Here is a 21,361-nt window from a genome sequence, read left to right on the forward strand (position 1 = left end):
TTAAAAGGAAGAAATCATTAAAGAGAAAACATCAGGTCATCCCATCTTGTCATATGGTTATGAAAATAGCACTTGCTTGTGAGCATGAGCAGGTGAAGGAAGTACAATAACCAACCTGTTGCCAAGCTTGAATTACTAGGCCTCTTTTATCCATTCGCCCTATTAATGCATCACGGAGAAGAGATGGGAAATAGCGTAGTGTTTTCTCTGACCATGTATGTTGACTAGTTCCCATTATTTGTTCTAACATTGTTTGCAGATAAAGTAAGTGATCAGCATCTGCAATTCCACGTGTTTTAATGGTGATAGCAAGAGTAATTATGGTTATGCGATTTAAAGTTTCTGTGAATTCATTCGGACCCTGCCAAAAGAACCTAATTAATATGCACCTCACGCTGCCAGCTTAAAGCAAAGTAAATTATAACAGAAAAATTTTCAGTTTGAAGAGAACAATATCCACCTTTCCTTCTCTTTTCACTGAGAAAAAATCCCTCAGTGACAAGATAAGATTTATGCACAAGTTTTCAGCCAACCTATATACACGATGATCGCCACGCTTCACTTTGAGGGTAGAAATAATTTTTGTTACATCATACATCAATGCTTTGCTTTTCCCCTGATACCTGTAAAGAGGAAATGATAACCAGAAGTTTCACGAAAGATTAGAACTCAAACTCATTGAGCCTTTGGTTAGGCCACTGCTCTCCACCACTGGGAGTGCTCCACCAAATCAGCTTGACTCTCTGCTTATGGGGCTTAAATGCCCAGGCACCAAGAAAGAATATTAAATTTATATTATACAACTCAGTTATATTTTTATCCCTCAATATTGTAACTAGTTGGATAAAAAAGAAAGTAGTGCCAGCAGTCAGACAATGGAGGCAGTTACCTGTAGAGTGGAAGTAAGCGATAGTTCAGAATTTCAAGCACCAAAAGAGTTACCCCTGGCTTGCTCAATAAGGAAGGATTCCTCTGTGACAAATGCTGCAAGAAGTAGCAGATCTAAGACATATTCTAACAAAAACAGAAAACAGAAAACAAGACAAACTGAAGAAGCAAAAAAGACTTCATACAGAAATCCAACATCTCTTGTAAGGACGATAACAATTTAGTTTATAATCAGAAACAAAGAAGCAAAAAGAAAACAACAGATTCTGAAAGTTGGCAAAACATATATAAGATCCATCAGTAAGATTGAAAGAAATTTCTAAATCTTAGTCTATAACATCAAAAGACATGTTGTAGTGGAGGTAAATTATTTCATTTAGCCAGTATTCTATACTAAATTAAAATAAGTCTAGAACTGGTTTATATGTTCCATGGAGCAACAATTTCCAACTAATACTGAATACTTTTAACAGTCATCTTCGTACTCTTCATCTATTGCACATTGCCCTCAAAGTTGAGCGTGTAATGAATAATAGGAAATAACCTTAATCTTATTATCAATCAAATAGATTTTAAAGAAAAAAGCAAATCAAAGAGGACAGGGACTTGATGTTGTTTGGCAGAAAGATAACTGTTGGCTTATAAACAAATAAATAGTACTATCTTCTTTTCATAGAAAAAGAAATATTAACATAGAGGGAAGAAAGTACCAGAGAGAAGATGAGATATACTCAGAAATGTAGAAACAAGCAAAAAATATATATATACGAAAAAGGGAACAAAACCAACAACAACAACATATTTGGAAGCCTCCAAAACGAAGGACACAAGACCAAAGTAAATATGCATTATGAGCATCCTCAACAACACCACTATGCAAGACTCCCCTAACCAAACATCAATCAAAGTATCAAAATACCTCCAATTTTTATTAACTAACATATAAACCAACTAAAAGGCTCCTTAAGAAAAAAACAACCAAAAACTAGCTTAAGATAAGAACTATTTTTAAAAAAATAAAAATAGTAAACATTCACAAGCACCAATAGGGTGAAAACCCATGTACAAAAGATATTTACATGTCAAGCAAAGATAAAGAACTACTTTTCTCTCATTCCCTTGAATACCAAGTAGTTCATCGCCATTGCTAATTTTCGAAGTCCTTTTCCACCTTTTTTTATGGTATGAATTCTCTGACTTACTCTTTAATCATATACTATGCAAGATTTCCAAATATTTAGATAGATAGAAAGGTGCTCTTGGGGGCTGGATTGCTTTTATTCAAGTGTGCTTTCCCAACATTTCTTCGTATTTTTTATTCTATTTAAGTGTTTAATTGAGTAATCAATTACAGAAAGTAATGAAAGATTTTCTATGATCAGGGTCTAAGGAGGTTTTGAGGGATCACTTTGTTAAGTAAAATGCTAATGCCTATTTTTAGTAAGAATTTCCGTGTTATTGGGGTGGTACCCCCTTGGTACCTTTGTGCATAATATTAGTTCTCTTTTATTTCAAAAAAAAAAGTAAGAATTTCCAGTATATTGAACCGAGTTTATCCAAAATTGAATCCACTCATTTTGCCACATCCAATCTCCAGTTCCTCATGTTTCTACACCATTCTCTTTGACCATGCAAAACAACCTTCAAACTTCAAAAATTGCTGTTTGAAACAGCAAGCAAATGCAAGAGAACAAAACACTTACTAAAGGTTGTGTTACGAACAACATAACTTCCACTACATTCAATCTCACCATAACCAGCCAACCATTTTCGTCATTGTACTCTGTTTGGGAAAAACATTTACCAGTCCACTTAAATGGACAGTTTCAGCCTTCGAGGAGTATAGTCCTCATTCAAAAAGAGAAAACAAGCATGGGCAATAGGCGACCATACGAGAATCCCAACTGTCAGCCAGATCTTTGACTGAACAGATTAATCACTTTTTAATGATTTCCTATGTTTTCAAAATGAAAAGGGTTTGAAAATGCTAGCAATCCCTGTAAAAACATTGAACTGCTATTGCCATCAACCTCTACAAGTAAGGAAGAAGAAAAATCTAATAATGATTGAGACTAATGGCTAATTTACGCCATGCATCCAAACAAACATACGTCAAGCATTTATATACTTATTTTTACTTAAAAGCTCCAACATTATCAATTCACAATTTTTCTGCTTCAGAAAAAAAAAAACAAGTAAAGAACCAATAAATTTTAGAAGCTAAGAAATTACAGTGAAATGCAAGCGGAACAATGAGTGAGGTGCAATGAGCAGCAATCTAGTATATGTCTCAACCATCGCAATGCTTGGCACAACCTGCATCAAAAATATTTCATTAGAACATTAACAGAAAATGCAAAAGCTGGTTCCAATATTAAAAGTCAATGAATTTCTTTTTTTTCTTTTCGTCAAGTGGACAAAGAACAAATTAACTATTACATCAGAACATCTCGCCCTTAGCACATTGAATCATTCCTATAGCTGCATGAAAGAATCTAGCAGCAATAAAAATAATGTCCATCCTATTCAATGGCCAAGAGAGCATGAATCGAACATGCAGTATATTGATTTCAGCAATTCCATTCTCTGCATCCTTATATTTTATCTCCATTTTGTTATAGAAAAATAAATTTATTAAGAGTAGAGAAAAATAGTTACAACCACAGAGAATAAGATATTCTCCTCAGAGAAATTCCAGATGCAAACATAATAACAAAAGAATTATCTAAGGAACAAAAAGGTGGGTCTCCGCCGGGCCAAAAATAATGTAATCCCCATTTTTTATTCTCTTAACCTTCTACATATGACATAAATAACCAGGCCAAGTTTTATTCTTTCTGAAATAAATAAATTAACTGGCCAGTAACTCCTATTTATAATTGTTCGACCAAGATTTCAATGGCAAATCAAAGATCCAATCTTTTGAATTGAGAAATGCAACCTGAATTGTAAGATATGGAACATAGCTCATTAATTAAAATTGACTGCCATTTATATTATTTTTTAAAGAAAATATATCAGAAATTAGAATATCCGAAGAAATTTATACTAATATTAGACAACCAAAAAATTACTTGTTCTTGGAGTAAATTGTATAAATTATTGCATCCTATAGTTAATAAAAAAGGTTTATCTAAATATTTGGTTACATATAGTTTAACTAGATTCACATGAATTGGGAAAATTTTGATCAAGTCTCGCAACTATCGGTTCGTTTATATATGCTTAGAATTCATGATAGATTGGGATTCACTAATAAAATTTGAATCACTTTTTTATTCAATTGAACCATAAAATTCAAACTGTGAATTTGAAAAATTCTAACAACAGTTAAAGACATGTAGTTTTTAAGTACCACAAATATACCACCATCCCTGAGAAGAACCTCTCTGATACAAAGGAAAAACAATGTACCTGTCCAACAAATAACGAATCTTCCATTTGGTAGGCCAACTTCAGACATAGATTCATTGAAAAGCCGGATAACAATGATATTGGCAATGGATTTACTTCCTGCATCACCATTGCCCTCTCATTCGGCTGTATATTTGATCCTGGTAACTCAGCAACTCGAGCAGAAGATAACCAGTTCATAACTGTTTCACATGCCGGCTGTGCCATTGTGTAGGACACAACCCAAAACATCCCAATTGATCGATCATCCATATTCATATATTCCATCATTCGATCCCCTGAAATATAAAGACATGATATGCTATAAAAACAAAGATGAAAAGCAGCCAAACATTTTTAATTTTTTCTTTCAAGATTCAAGAATGCAACCAACAACAAATCTTAGGAATCAAGTGCACTGTCATATCTTGTTGTCAAAGTAAATGCTCGTATATTATAAATAAGAAAAATTCAAACTATGTTACACATCAGTTGTATATGTTTTTGGGAAAAGGACTTATATAAAATGACAAAAAACAAAAGTGTTACATCTCCCAACTCCAAGTTGGATCAGGCAGACTCGCCTGATCCAACCAGGGACCAGTTCACAGAGATCCAATACAACCATGGGAACCGCGCCTGTCTTGGTATAGGAAATTTCCCAATCCTACCATAGAACTTATTCATTGGTTAGAAGTTTCCTTCATAGTAATTGAAGAAAATAAAGAAAGAAGGTTTGTGAGAAGAGGAGAATTCCTCTGATTTTCTTTGTGATTACATGGGCACAAATGTGCTATTATATAGGCCATCAGTCAGGACAAAAACCGTTAAAAAGATGCTAACAAAATAGCTAAAAATTGTGGAAAGAAATACCCAGCTGTTCTAACAATATCAGCTGTCCTAACAACCTGAGAAAATACTAAGTTGCCCTTAGTGTAAGTATACATGTATATATATACATTTTCTACATATGTACATTCTACACTCCCCCTCAATGTAGGCTACATAAATGTTAAGTAACCCTAGATTGGATACAAGATTGTTGAACTCCCTTTTTGGTAGTGCTTTAGTGAGTATATCTGTTGTTTGTTGATTTATCAAGATGTATAGGAGTGACACATCCTGACTTTCAATTTTTTCTCTGATGAAGTGACAATCAATCTCAACATGTTTAGTTCTCTCATGGTGCACAGGATTCTTGGTCATGCTAATAGTTGATTGATTGTCACACCAAATCCTCATTGCAGTAGGAGTAGAAAATCATAATTCAAGTAGAATCTTTTTAAGTCATACTCCTTCACATATTCCATGTGCAAGTGATCGTAATTCAGCTTCAGTGTTGCTTCTTGATACAACATATTGTTTCTTACTACGTCAAGTGACTAAGTTACCCCAAATATATGAGTAATAACCAGATGTGGATCTCTTATCTGTCATAGATCCAACCCAATCAGCATCAGTATACATCTCAATATCTCTGACCATATTCTTTTAAAAGAATAATTCCTGTCCAGGTATCATGTTTATGTATCTCAGAATACAATAGGTAGCACTCATGTGTTTCTCAGTAGGTTGAGACGTGAACTGACTCACAGTACTAACAGAAAAACAGATGTCAGGTCTTGTGTGAGCCAAGTAGATAAGTTTGCCTACAACCCTTTGATACCTCTCTTTATCAACAGGTTTACTGTCACTTTTGAAACCAAGTTTAGCATTTGTTTCCATAGGAGTCTCTGCAAGTTTACAACCAAACATACCTGTCTTATTCAGGAGATCTAAAATGTATTTCCGTTGAAATATAGAAATTCTCTTCTTGGATCTGGTAATTTCCATTCCAAGGAAATATTTGAGTATCCCAAAATTTTTTATTTCAAATTCTCTAGCTAGAAAATTTTTCAATTTCTGAATCTCTTCACTATGATCACCTGTTAGGATAATATCATCCACATTAACAATTAGTATAGCTCTCTTTCCTGTGATACAATGTTTAACAAATAGAGTGTGATCGGATTGACACTGTTCATATCTCATATGTTTCACTGCCCTGATGAATCTTTCAAACCACGTCCTTGAAGACTGTTTGAGACCATACAGTGCCTTTTTTAGTTTGTATACCTTTTGAGGATTCATCTTGAATCCAAATGGATCTTCCATATACACTTCTTCCTCTAGATCACCATTAAGAAAAGCATTTTTCACATCAACTTGAAAGAGAGGTTAATCAAGATTAGAGGCTAAAGAGAATAATACCCGAATTGTGTTGTCCTTGGCTACAGGAGCAAATGTCTCTTGATAGTCGATTCCATAAGATTGAGTAAACCGTTTAGCGACAAGTCGACCTTTGTAGCAGCTAACACTACCATCAGGATTGTATTTAGTGGTGAAAATCCACTTGCATCCTACAAGAGTCTTTTCTGAAGGTAGATCAGATAACTCCAATGTCCCATTTTTCTCAAAGGCTGTAATTTCTTCTTGGACAGCAATATTCCATTCAGAGATCTTGAGAGCTTCATGAATTATTCTTGATTCAGGAGGGATACTGTCAAACTTACTCACAAGTGCGTGATACTTTGAAAACAGCTTAATAGAAGAGAAATAATCCTGTATGGAATGCATTGTACAAGAACGAACACTCTTTCATAAAGCAATAGGTAAACCAATATCAACAGTTGAGTCAGAAATCTCATTACCTGTGTTATTCTAGATGCTTGGTACAGGAGTTAAGTCATGACAGTGTATAGTTGGCTCCAGTACTTTATCTTTACCTTAAGTTTTGTTCCTCCTGTTATAAACACGTAACTTACTAACTGCAAGTAATGTGCTATCAGTCTCTATGGTAGGACAGGTTCTTTTTCTGAAGTTGTCAATGGAATCTGTGGTTGAGGTATGTTCTGTAATAGAGGTATATTCACATCCCACAATTGATATTCCTAACTTCTACATGTCTCCCCCCCTGAATATCAAGAGTGGGATAAAATGGTTGATTTTCAAAAAAAATGACATCTATAGTGTTATAGAACTGGCGGGTTACTGAACAAAAATATTTGTAACCTTTTTGAGAAGCGGAATACCTGACAAAAACACATTTGAGAGCTCTAGGATCTACTTTCCCTCTGAGGTGACTGTGAATGTGAACATAGGTAAAGCAGCCAAAGATTTTAAAAGAAATTGTGTGAAGAATGTGTGATATTAGGAATGCTTGAACAAGTGAATCATAAGGTGTTTTGAACTTAAGGATACGGGAGGGCATCCTGTTGATCAGATATGTAGCAGTGAGAATAGCCTTTCCCCAAAGAAATTTCGGAACGTTTGTGGTAAATATAAGTGAGCGAAATACTTCAAGGATGTGCCTATTTTTCCTTTCACCTACACCATTCTGTTGAGGGGCGTAAGGACAAGAAATTTGATAGACAATGCCTTGGTCAATAAAGAATTTTCCTAGGTTGGATGCAAAATACTCACATGCATTGTTAGTTTTTAACACTTGTATTTTTTTTAAAATTGATTTTGAATTATAGTGCTAAATTTGTGAAAGATTAGACCAACCTCAAATTTTTCTTTCATCAGATAGATTCAGCTTATTCTAGTGTGATCATCAATGAAGGAGACAAACTATTTTCCTATTAACAAGAAAAGAAGTATGCTTCCATTTTCTTTAAGCCATAGTAATGTTTGGGGTCATAATCCACATTCCAAATATTTCTGAGAATTGATGATTTATATAATTTATTAATGATCGCACTAAGGCAAACATGGCTTTTTCATAAATTTTTGGGTGTGTGAGAGACATTAGCAGAATTAGAGATAGATGGTTGTATACTTTTGAATCTCTGATTCTGGGGCATGATGTTTATGAGTGGAATGATTTTAGGAAAGTTTTTGATATTTAACTGACTTGTAAATATTTTATACAGGGGCAACACCCCCTTGGTGTCTATATTTAATAAACATTTTTTTTTATCTCAAAATGGTTTGCTCTGATATCATGAAAAAAATAAAGAAAGAAGGTTTGTGAGAAGAGGAGAATTCCTTTGATTTTTCTTGTGATTACATGGGCACAAATGTGTCATTATACAAGCCATCAGCCAGGACAAAAACAGTTAAAAAAATGCTAACAAAATAGTTAAAAATGGTGGAGAGAAATACCCAGTTATCCTAACAATATCAGCTCTCCTAACAACCTAAGAAAAAACTAAGTTGCCCCTAGTGTAAGTATACATGTATATATATACATTTGTTACATATGTACATTTTACAGTAATATTTAGTTAAGAGTTTGGATAAAATAGGAAATTGTTTTATACTAGCAAAATATTTCTGATTATGAAAGTTTACATTGCGATATATGCGAGTTAGTTAAATATAAGCATGTAAACTTTCCTATTAGCGAGAAAAGAAGTATGCTTCCATTTTCTTTAAGCTATAGTGATGTTTGGGGTCATAACCCACATTCCAAATATTTCTGAGAATTGATGATTTATATAATTTATTAATGATCGCACTAAGGTAAACATGGCTTTTTCATAAACTTTTGGGTGTGTGAGAGATATTGTCAGAATTAGGGATAGATGGTTGTATACTTTTGAATCTCTGATTTTGGGGCATGATGTTTATGGGTCGAATGATTTTGGGAAAGTTTTTGATATTTAACTGAATTGTAAATATTTTATATAGGGACAACACCCCCTTGGTGTCTATACTTAATAAACATTCTTTTTTACCTCAAAAACTAAGGCAAACATGTCTTTTCTTAATCAAATCCAAATTAGTTATTAGCCACATAACACTCCAGTTTTGTAAGATGATAAAAACTCAATTTAGAACTCACACAGAACAATTTCGCACTAATAATGCAAAAGATTTTTTGAACCACCAAATCTTCTCATTTTGTCACCAAGGGATTATTTATGAATTACCATGTGTTCACACTCCATAACAAAACAGAAACAGCATATAAGAACAATCATCTTCCTGCGACCATTAGAGCCTTTCTATTCCAGAACCATGTCCCGAAAAAAGATCAGAGTGAAGTTGTCTTTACCGCCACATATGTTATTAATCGCTTACCTCAAGTGCACTAGAATTCAAAAGATTCTCTAGAAATCCTTTCCAAATTCTACCTAAAAATAAATGTCACAAACCACTTGGTCCTATGAATATTTGAGTGTGTCGCCTATGTTCATATTTATTCACATCAACAATAAAAAATTGATCCTAAAGCCTTACAATGTGTGTTCATGGGATACTCCTTTTTTGCAATAAAAAGTATAATATGTATTCAATAATTATAAGAACTAATAGGTGTCAACCCATGTACAAAAGATGTTTACATGTTTACCAGAAAATCAATAATGTTACTTAAATACTCCATAGAGTATAAATAGTTACTCACAACCAAAAAAACTAAAGATCTTATACTATTTATCTCTAATGCTATCAAAATCTTCTTCTACTCTTCAAAACACTTCTATTCCTTTCTCTCAACAACCACCCAAAAGATTGTTAGAGAAATAAGATCCAAATGTTTTTTCCTATTGCTAACTCCGTTCCATGCCATATCTTCTCCCTTAGATTACCCACCATTGCCTATCTAATTACCAGCAACCCATACGTCTTTTTTTTTTTTAATAACAAGTATAGTATTATAATTGAGTTTAGGCACCAAGGGAGTGCGCCCATGTACAAAACTATAGCAACTCGTACATCACACTTCATAATTTAAATGCTAGAGGACACTATAGTACAGTACAAGTCTCTTCTGCCTTCTTACAAGATAGCAACCAGTCACCAAAATCTTTCCCATTTATCAATTTGTCAATGGTCAAAATACATCCATGCCCCACTTCCCAAGCCACAACAAAAAAGCAATTCTTGTGGGAACATTCCGGAATAGAAACTTGTTCTCCAAAGAATCATTCTTAACCAAATACCTTTAGAATGACAGAACCAAAGAAGATCCATTTGGTTTGAGGGTCCAAGTCAGTTAATCATCATTTTCATTCAAAGATACTGAAGATAGTGAACTCAAAAGAGATTCGTAATAATTTATTTTCGAATCATTAAATTCCTCATAACCTCCACATATTACTCCCCTCTACCCCCAAATTCTCTAAATGACTCCGTGTTTGTGGAATACTCTTTTCCTTAAAAGGAGCATTTAATTGTTACCATCCGCCTATATAAAAATTTTGTACTTGCGGAAATTAATTTTATTGAATAAAATTTATATTTTTCTCAATGTTATCTTCTAATGGAGCTTATATTGGAAAATAAGGATATCGAGTTCTTTACCCTACCACATTTACCACATACTCAACCATAATCATAAGAAAACCTACCGAAACCACCAAAGAACCCACTCACTCAAGAAACCATACCAAACTCTATATTTACGTAGCTACATACAAGGAGAAAGATTATGACTCCTTAATCGAAGCAAGTCAAAAAATCTAACACGAATTTTGAGACTAACGTAAACCCTTAAAATTCTGCACAGTCTGATAATGATCTACTCATTACAATTCGTAAATGAACTAAGGAATGTACTAAACATCCCTTTTATTCTATTTTGAAGTTTGTATCATTTAAAAAATGTTCACAGTCCCACAAAAAATTTTCTTACAAGTTTGAATACCAAGTTTATTCCTAACACTAGTCTCTGATGATTATCTTATATGAAATAAGAAAATGTCATGAATGTTGAAATGTAGGCATTAGAAAAAAAGCAGACATGGGAAGTAATAGATGTACCCAAAGGTAATAAGGTCGTGGATTGCAAATAGATATTCATAATAAAGTACAAGACAAATAGGCAATCGGCAGATACAAAACAAGACTAATGATTATTTTTTTTTTTTAATAACAAAGTAAGACTAATGATAAAAATATATACCCAAACCTATAGGATAAATTATCAAGAATTATTCATACTGGTAGCTAAGATGAACACAATGCGGATCTTTAACTGCTCATTTTGATTGATAACTATAATAATTCGATGTGAAAAATGTACTTCTACATGGAGATTTGCAAGCAAAAATCTATATGAAAATCCCACAAGGATTTGACAAAGGGGTCGGATCATATAAAGTTTATAAACTGAATAAGGTATTATATGGACTCAAGCAATCACCTAAAGCATAGTTTGATAGATTTGTAAGGGTGATAAGAAGCTTGGGATACATGTTAACTCAATAAGACCACACTTTGTTTACAAAGCATTATGAGATAGGGGAGTTACATTTCTTTTAATATATATTCATGACATTATTGTAACAAGGGATGATTAAAAGTAGAAATTGATGCTCAAGCAATACTCAACTAGAGAATTCGAAATCAAGAAGCTAGGTGAATTGAAGTACTTTTTGGAAATTAAAATTAAAATCATACACTCAAAACTAAGGATCTTCATCTCCCAGCAGAATTACATTCATCACCTGTTAAGAGATATGAGCAAACTAGCTATAAGCTAATATTCTAGTGATCCCAATCATAAATTGGGACTAGCAGAAAAGGATACACCAAAAGATAAAGAAACGGTTCATAGATTAATTAGGAGATTATATATCTATCACATGTAAAATTCTACATTGTCTATGCAGTAAGTATTATAAGTCAGCTCATATATAACTCTAACGAAGTAGATTTACACGCAGCATATAAAATGTTGCGTTACCTAAAAATGTCACTTAAAAAAGGGATCATGTTTAAAAAGAATGACAAGTTGCTCCTATAAACCTGTATGGATTTAAACTATACAGGGTGAATGGTGAACATAAGACCTACCACAAATTACTCTATCTTCCTTGGGGTAATTTGGTTACGTGAAGGAGTAAGAAACAAAATATAGAGGCAAGGTCGAGGGGTCAGAAGTCCAAGCAATCACTCAAGGGATATGTGAATTACTATTATTAAAGAGAATCTTAGAAGATTTGAAAATCAAAATAGTAAAATTCTATATGCCTGTACTGTAACGATAAATTAGCCATAAGCATTACCAATAATTCAATGCAATATGACAGTACTAAGCATATTGAAGTTGACAAACATCTCATCAAACAAAAACTAGATAGTGGCTTAATATGTATCTCATATATGTCAACTAGCTCTAAACTTGCAAATATGTTGATTAAAGGTTTGAGTAATCCAGCATTCCCAACTATCAATAACAAGTTAGGGATGGACAATTTCTATTCCCCAACTTGAGCGGGAGTATTAATATATATATATATATATATATATATATATAATTAGGCTAAAGGGAATTAGGGGAAAATACATTATATGCAACTAATATAACTAATGGTCAATTTCTTTTTCTTTTCTAGAAAATTAATATATATATAGGATTGTAATATTTAATAAAATACACATTCAACCATTCTTTACACTAGTATATCCAAAGTGCATTATGACTATCAAAATTATTACTTCACTTCTGTTTATTATAAGCATTGGTTCAAACAAACACCACTAGTTCTTTCACTTCTCCACTCAACACCACCAATCACCAACCACCATCATGCAACAAGGACAGTCACCAACTACTAACAGCTGATAAAGATCGATCAAGCAGAGCAGTCAGGAGTGGTGGCTGCAACCATCGGGATCCCTCTGATTGGTGGTCACAACTGCTCAGCTAAACCCAATTGCAACTGGATCCAGTCGCAACAGAATCTGGTTGCAACCAAACCAGTCGTAGCTGGGTCTGGTTGCGGCTAGTGGTCAAAACCACTAAGGTCGCCAGTCACATGTGACAGATTTCTCATTCTTTATATTTTATAATTTAGATCATTGTAGATATTTCTTTTATTAACTTAAATCGTTATTACTTTAATTTTTTACAAATTGTACTGTAAATAATATGATAAAAAAACAACATAATAATTATCGGATCTTGAACTACACTTGAACTTATTCCTTTCTTTCCATGAATGTAAATTTGTAGTGTCATGCACATGACATCTGATGAGGGCATTATGGGTCAAAGCAATTTAGCCATGTAAATCTAATGCAGAATAGGCTAGTACTAGATTTTTAGAAATTATAACTATCTTAAATCTAAAACAACTATACTATTTAGAAGTCTATCATTATATTATTTAGGAGTATTATCATAGTTTAGTAACTTGAGATTTTATTATTTCTTAGTTTAATATTCCTAAAAGTGAAGGAATTCTTTGTAAGCTAGACATGGAAAAAGTGCATGACCATGTTAACTGGGCATTTGTGGATTACATGTTGGAAAGATTAGGCTTTGAATAGAAATGGAGGAAGTGGATAAATGCATGTATTTCTACTTCCTTTTCTGTTGTGTTGGTAAATGGAGGGTCATCTTCGTTTTTTAAGACGTCAAAAGGATTAAGACAGATAGATCTATTATCTCCCTTGTTTATTACTGTTATGAAAATTTTGAACAGGTTGTTGGAGCAAGCTAAGGAGAAGGAATTGTTGAGGGGTATCACTCTAAGGAGAAATGACGACCAGCTAGAGGTGTCTTAATTTTCTTTGCAGATGACACTTTAATTTTTTGCCAACCAGAGATAAAGATGTTGCTTAATGTAAGATGTGTATTCTATTTTCAAACACTATCTAAGTTGAATACCTAGTTGAACAAGTCCGAATTGGTGAGATTCAAGGAAAGAAGGGAAGATGGAATATTTGCTCTGGTGCTGAGATGTAAAGCAAAAAACCTACCCATAAATATCTTGGCATACCGTTGAGGTCCAAATATAAAGAAGGAAGAAGTTGGGAACCTGTGATTGAGATGTTTGAGAGAAGATTAGCAGGGTGGAAGAGAAATTTCTTGTCAAAATGGAGTATATTAACCCTTATTAAAAGCACTTTAACTAATTTACCAATCTACTTCATGTTGATATTAACTATCCCAGTGAATGTGGCGAAGAAACTTGAGGCCATTCAATGTTGTTTCCTATGGGATGATGAAGAGGGGAGAAGAAGGTATCATTTGTTGAAATGGGAGGAGGTGAAACTACATTTAAAGCAAGGGGGCTTATGCTTGAAATCTTTGGTTAATATAAATAGAGCCTTTCATGGTAAATGGAGTTGGAGTTAATGGAGGGAGGATGATTGTCTATGAAAAAGGATGGCAGATGTTAGATGAGGGGGCATGGATAGGGAAAGTCACTCTAGAGAAGCGGGTAGACCGTATAAAGTAGGTTTATGGAAGAGCATATTATCTTTTTAAAATAAAAAGTATACACAGTATATTAATAAAAAGACACTAAGAGTGTGCCACCCGTCTATAAATATTTACATCTCACTAAGTATATTTATGATATTCCCAAAATCATTCATTCTATAAATGTCATGACTCAAGATCATAGAGTCGAAATAGTGTATGTATCTATCTCTAGCTTCATGCATCTCACTTTCAATTCCTTCAAACTCTCTTATGTTCCTTTCTTTCCAAACAATCCAAAAAAATAGTTAAAGGAATAAAATGTACAACTTTTCTCATTCTAAAAATACTTTCCCAAGCCCTAAGCTCATTCCTTACAGACCCTCAATGACCCAATTAATCCCTAACAACCCATAAACCATGGTCCACAAATCATAAACCATCGGACACAAAAGCAGAATGTGGTTGCACATTTGAGTCGCCTTTTCACAAAGAAAATAGCCATTAACAAGAATTTGATCCCTTCTTATTAAGTTGTCAATGGTCAATCTACACTCTGTTCCGCTCCCCACGTAGAAAAAAAAAGAAAAAAAAAAAAAAACAAAAAGCAATTCTAGGCGGCATGCTGACCTTTTCCCAAATCTCTTCCCTTCAAAAACTTCTAACAAGACTTAGCAGTGAACTCTCCCCGCTTTTCCAGTTTCCACACAAGCTGATCATTGCTGTCTTCCAAATGCATAGTGGATAAAATGTAAAGCAACAACTCATATACTTCAATCTCTCAATCATTCAGGTTCCTAGTCACAGCCACCCACCACTCTGGTCTTGCATTAACCGTCTCATAAGCCTCTTCCACAATCATATTCTTTGATTGTGCAGTGGCCGAAATGCTCGAAAATTGGTCTTTGAGACACCCGCTCCCCATCCACTCATCCAACCAAAAAAGAGTTTTGTTCCCTCTCTTCATTTTCTATTTGATGCGTTCTTGAAAGTGTTGTCTTCCCATTCTTATCTTTCCTCCATAAACCATTCCATGCAGTGTAACCACCTCTCTAGCTACCCCACCCCTATTCTCCACCCCCCACCGAGCTTCAGTAACACTCTTCCACAATCTCCCCTCTTTCTTCATACATCTCCAGAGCCACTTACCTTGGATAGCAATATTTATCAAAATCAAGGATCTAATCCCCAAATCCCCCTTCTCCGTTGGTTGTTTCACCTCGTCCAATTTAACTAACTGATACTTTCTTCTCCCTTCTTCATCACCCTACAAAAATATGCATTGAATGGCTTCCAATCTTTTTACCACGTTTAGGGGGATAGTCAAAGCAAAAATTAAGTAAATAGGAAGGCTAAGAAGTGTGCTCCAGATGAGAGTTAGCCTTCCACCTTTAGATAAGAAAGTTCTCTTCCATCTTTATGGAAGAGCATATTATTGAAGAGACAGTGTGTGCAAGAATGTACTAAATGGAAGGTGGGGAGAGAAGACAAGGTTCTGTTTTGGCAGGATGATTGCATTGGAAGGAGTTATCTTATAAATCAATTTCTGTAGATTTTCACCATAGCACAAATGAAGAATATGTTTGTGGATGAGGTTTATGGGGGATATAACGGTAGAAGGGAGCACTCCGTGAATGTGACAAGGAACCTCAACGACTGGGACAGAAAAGGATATGAAGCTCTACTCCAACTTCTAGCTACTGTTTAATTGAATGATAATACTAATCAACTTGTTTAGGAACTTGAAGACAAATGGGTTTTCATAGTTAAATTGTTTTCTAAGCACTTGATTAGTAAATATTGAAGGAGGGAGCGATGAGGTTCCCAGCCAATCATATTTGGAATGTGAATGCTGCCTAAATTTCTTTCTTTACTTGGGAGATGACTAGGGAATGTATTTTGACAATAGACAAGTTGATGAGAAGAGGGAGGACCATGGTGAAAGGGTATTATCTTTGCAAAAGTGTTGTTTAGTCATGCAACCATATTCTTCTCTAGTATCCGGTGGCATATAATCTTTGGACCATGGTCTATAGTTTGTTAGAGATTCATTGGGTTATTGTGTGATCGTTGAAAAATGAGATTTAGATATGGAAGATGATTTGCAAAAAGAAAAAATTTGCAAAACTTATTCCATTAACTTTTCTTTTGTTGATTTGAAAAGAGAAAAACAACAAAATTTTTAAGGGTCGAAGAGGAGTTATATAAAATTAAGAATAGATGGTTTCATTATTTAGGTATTTGATCTTGGACTATGATTTATATAAAATGAAAGATTTTGGAAATATTATTAATATGCTAACAGATTTGTAAATATTTTGTAAATGGGTGACACTTCCTTGGTGTTGTTGATTTAATATATGTCGTATTTTTTTATTTAAATAAAAACTATTTCTTAATTTAATTCTATTTAGGAAAGACTACTTAAAAAAAAATTAAAAATAGCTTTGTAATTTTACTTATTGGAGTTCCTTATTCATATGTAAATAATTTGTACATGAGTTGGCACCCTCTGAGCACTTGTGAATCAATAACTAATATACTTTTTATTTCAAATAAAAAATAAAAAAAAAAATCACTTATTGGAGCATTTAAGTATTCAATTAAATACTTTGAGAGCTTCTCAATTTTTGTTTGTATCATGCAATCAAACTCTTAAATATGATGCTTAAAACTTATTAAATGTGACGTCTAAAAAACCTTAGGTGTGATGTTTAGGTTTTTTATTCTCAATTCCTAATTGGACAAATCAACCCTATCTATTTGATATCCAAATAAAGGGATAAATAGCAACTGAAAATCTTAAATCACAAACATTCACAAGTTAGTCACCAGCAATAGCCACTTTATAAATAAGCAAAAACAAGAATGCTGCTAAGGTGAAAAGTACCTTTGCTGACCTGCCTCCACCATTCATCAATTTGCTTCCCTTTTTGAAGTTGTTCATTATTCAAGTATTCTCTAGTTGATGTGTTCAAAGACCAAATCCTCAAGTTCTGGCAACTGCTTATAAAATCAAGTAAGATGCTCTGAGGATTATTAGGATCAGAATTTCTATCTTCTCTATGAAAGGATAGTATCTTTCTGGTTGTCTCGACCTGTAAATGGAATCAAACACTTCAATTGGAGCACGCTTCATTACATAACTTGCCAAAGAGTTAAGCTACTTACGAAATTTCACCAAATCATTGAAGATATATATTTCCTAATGAAACTGTAAGCTAATGGCCCTAGAGAATGGATTCAACAAACAGAAAATGCCTTCAGCAGGACTACATATAATTTAACAAATGGTGCTGTCTAAAGGAAAAAGAAATGAAAGAAAGCTACATTGAGAGGAAGAGGCAACAATTTCCTATATCTCAAAAACAACCTTTCTGGCATCAGAGTTCAAAGCACTCATCACAAGCTCAACCCGAATGATCTGTGCAAGCAGCCAAGTCACATGATTCGTTCGAAGAATCTGGTGCTCACTCTCTGTAAGGCGCAAAACTAGCTTGTCCACAAAATCAACAAAATCAATACACCCACTTTTCATAAGGAAAAAAAATATATCTGAGAAGACAAGCCACTCCTGCCAGCAATTAACTTCTGCAATAAAAGATAATTGTGAGACATTCACTTACTAATATATCACCACCATCTGACACTCACCCATAATCATACAGAGATAGCCACAATGAAAACAATCAAAAAGAAAAAAAGGAAGCAATGTAAAGAAGTGCTCATGTTGTTCAAACACAAAAGGGGCTTCATAGCTAACAGGATGACTACGCTCTATGACTTTTCTGTGATTTATATATTTATATATGTAAGTGTCGTATTCTATAGCACTGCATTTAATTTCTAGGTGCAAAAACAGTATAGCAGTATGCCTAGACACCTTTCAAAATGATAAAGACTAACAAAGGTCTTACAGCATCAAAAAAGATCAATTTAACAGAGAGAAAACAGACAAAAAAGCCTGTGAAATAAAATAATGATAATTCAGTAAATTTTAAAATCAGACTAAACAAATAAAAATAGGGAAGAGATCATTGCCTGAATTTGTTAACTTTAATAGTTCAACAATTCTATCAATTGTTGCCTCACATATCATATCAGAAGAGAAAACAGCACCAGGGGTAGGCCCTTGGGCAGGATTCCTATAGCAAGGAGCCACAAGAAGGACACGCTTCCACCAGTCTGGTGATGGAGTAGTGCGAATAGCATGCCTTATACAACGCAAAGCTCTCTCCCAATCCAAACTCCCCTTATGAATCGAAGTTGCAAGGTCCTAAACCAATCAAAACAAACAGTATAACAGACTGCAGAGAATCCTAATGATGAATGCACGGAAACATCTAAAGAGGCACAAGCAGGAGACACCAAGGAAAAACAATTTCCGAACACCCAAGGATGACATTAATTTCATGCATAAAGAATGCTTCATTGGAAGACAAACCAAAAACAGAGAAACTGGCCTTCCATTATCAGAAAATTATGAGCTCCATTGGACCAATCAGCCACGCAGGCAATAAACTACCATGGAGCTATATTTCCAGCATTCTGCAACTCATTTGACTGATAAAGTTTTTCTATAAGAAAAGAAATATTATTAGGCAGAGAGAAAGCAAACACCAAAAGGGAAGATAAAGTATCCTTCTAAGAAACAGAGAAAATATCAAGAGGAAAAAAAAAAAAGAAGAATGATGTTGGGTAGATTGTCATCAATTTGTGTACATATGAATTTGGGAAAAAACCATGGAGTTCTCAGTATCACGCCTAAGATTTCATTGAATCACATAATTAAGTATTAAGAAATTCACAAAAAAAAATTAGCAACTAAATGATGACCTTAGAGGATATTATAAAGATATTTATAGAGTTTGAAATAATCCTTTCCCATATACATAACGTATTCAATACTAATATGATTAGAAATACTACTCCTAATAAAGACAGGAAAACAAAACATGAACAAACTGATAAACGTAAAAATAAATTAAATAGTATAATTTTTGAGATAATAAGTTACTACTTGATGTATGACAAAACTAGGGTTAATTTGTCTACTTGGGGATAAGAACCTAAATATTACATCTAAGATCTTTTTAAACATCATATTTAAGAAGTCTTAAGCATTAAAACAAAACATGAACAAACTAAGAAATGTAAAAACAAATTAAATAGTATAATTTTTTAACAGTAAGTTACTACTTGATGTATGACAAACTAGCTTAATTTATCGACTTGGGGATAAGAACCTAAACGTTACATCTAGGGTTTCTTAAACATAATACCTAACAAGTCTTAAGTATTACATTTAAGAATTTGATTGCATCATATAACTAAAAAATTGAGAAACTCTCAACATATATATTTCAATTCTTGCATAAAACAACAAGAATAACAAGATGTGTAATATGCACTTGCATAAAACTACTTCCTTCCAGCCGTCAAAAAACTACAACAACGTATATGCATTTTAATTCTTGAAAGAAAGATCTGCCATGTTTTTAGTCTAGTGATTGATAAAATACCATCTTTATCTAAGTTATTAGCACATAAAACATTATTTATAATTCACATATTCCAATTTATATCATCTCAGGAATGAAGCAAAATACCGACAGGTTTAAATGAAAGAAATATAATTTCTTTTAAGATTAAGAAATGTTATTACCTCTCCATGTAAAGGTTCTCCAAGCACACTAGGATATGTAATTGGGGAATAACGTAAGTTTGCAACAGCTTCTACTGAAATATTAGGAGTTGTTTGAGATAAAATCCGATGAGTCCCAAATGTTGGGCAGTGAAGATGTTGATCCAACATTTGCATGTGCATGGCCATCATATCTCTTCTCCGATGAATCTCCAGGATAAGTGTAAATAAGGCTTCATCATCTGGTATATTCTCTATAAGCTGCAAGCCACTGCGCAGTAATTCATAAAAGGGAACTCTGCATTTGTCCTCTTCTACCAGCAGCCAAATGACATCCAAACAACTGTGCAGCCATTCGATGAGAGCTTTGTCAGGCCTCCAGGATTTTCCATCAGATTCATCAATACCTTGTTGTCTCTGATCCCAATTAACCAGCCAATTTAGCATATGGTAGAAAATTTCAGAATGGGTAAATGGTTTCAAATTAAATTCAAGCCCTGTCAAGATAATCTTGCAGCATAGCTGACGTAGACTGCTTATAACATTGTCTTTTATAGAAGAATTGACCCTTGATGTAGACAGTTGAGAATTGCTGGAAACATCAGATGATTTGACAGGGGACATAGCAGAACAAGGAGATGCTTCAATTGTTGATTGGGCAGGAGATCCAATAGCATGAATTGAAGGCAATGGAGATGTCGGATTTGACGACTGAAAATTAGATGGATTAGTGATAGCACTTGTAGACGGGAGTACTCCAGACTGTGATAAACTTGTAGATGGAACAGCTGATACTGCTTGAGGGCCCTGACTTACTGACATTTCTGCAGAAGAAACTGAAGAGAGAAGAGATGGCAAAAATGTATCCCAGTTAATGTAACCTATATTGCACAAGCTCCGTAAAGCAAAAAGAAGAAAATCTGCCCTGGGTGCATGACCACAACACTGCACAACCAGAGATATAAGAACAGATTCTGTTACAGCACGCAATTGATCTTGGTCCTGAAAGAACACAGAAATAATATCTAACTCAGTAGATGAAACACACCATAGGCAACACAAGAAATAAAGATGTACAATGATTAAATAAATTGATTTCTTAAACTTACAGTGAATTGGCTCTGAAGTTGCTCAAAATCTAAAAGGAACTGTTCATTTCGAGGAGGAAGTTCTCTGTTAAGAGCAAGTATTCGCTTTTGCGTCTTATTCCTGTAGATAGGCTATATCATACATACATAAAGCAACGATAGATTTCTTTTCATCAAAATACAAAGATTAGCAAGCCCTTAATCAGA

General features: G+C 33.9%; 1 protein-coding gene across 1 annotated transcript in view; it reads right to left on the reverse strand.

Annotated features, from left to right (window-relative positions):
• LOC110823743 (mediator of RNA polymerase II transcription subunit) overlaps positions 1–21,361 on the reverse strand; it is a 65,627-nt gene that overhangs the window by 42,506 nt on the left and 1,760 nt on the right. The window contains exons 3-12 of the mRNA XM_088214062.1: positions 21,176–21,275; positions 20,088–21,068; positions 18,464–18,698; positions 17,796–18,013; positions 17,313–17,520; positions 4,303–4,580; positions 3,121–3,204; positions 890–984; positions 461–623; positions 116–361 (exon numbers count right to left, since the gene is read on the reverse strand). Coding sequence (XP_088070188.1) covers positions 116–361; positions 461–623; positions 890–984; positions 3,121–3,204; positions 4,303–4,580; positions 17,313–17,520; positions 17,796–18,013; positions 18,464–18,698; positions 20,088–21,068; positions 21,176–21,275 — 2,608 coding nt within the window. The remainder of the gene's footprint in view (positions 1–115; positions 362–460; positions 624–889; positions 985–3,120; positions 3,205–4,302; positions 4,581–17,312; positions 17,521–17,795; positions 18,014–18,463; positions 18,699–20,087; positions 21,069–21,175; positions 21,276–21,361) is intronic.

The sequence above is a fragment of the Carica papaya genome, chromosome 2, assembly GCF_054855325.1.
Source record: "Carica papaya isolate Zhongbai chromosome 2, ASM5485532v1, whole genome shotgun sequence".
NCBI classification, from domain to species: domain Eukaryota; kingdom Viridiplantae; phylum Streptophyta; class Magnoliopsida; order Brassicales; family Caricaceae; genus Carica; species Carica papaya.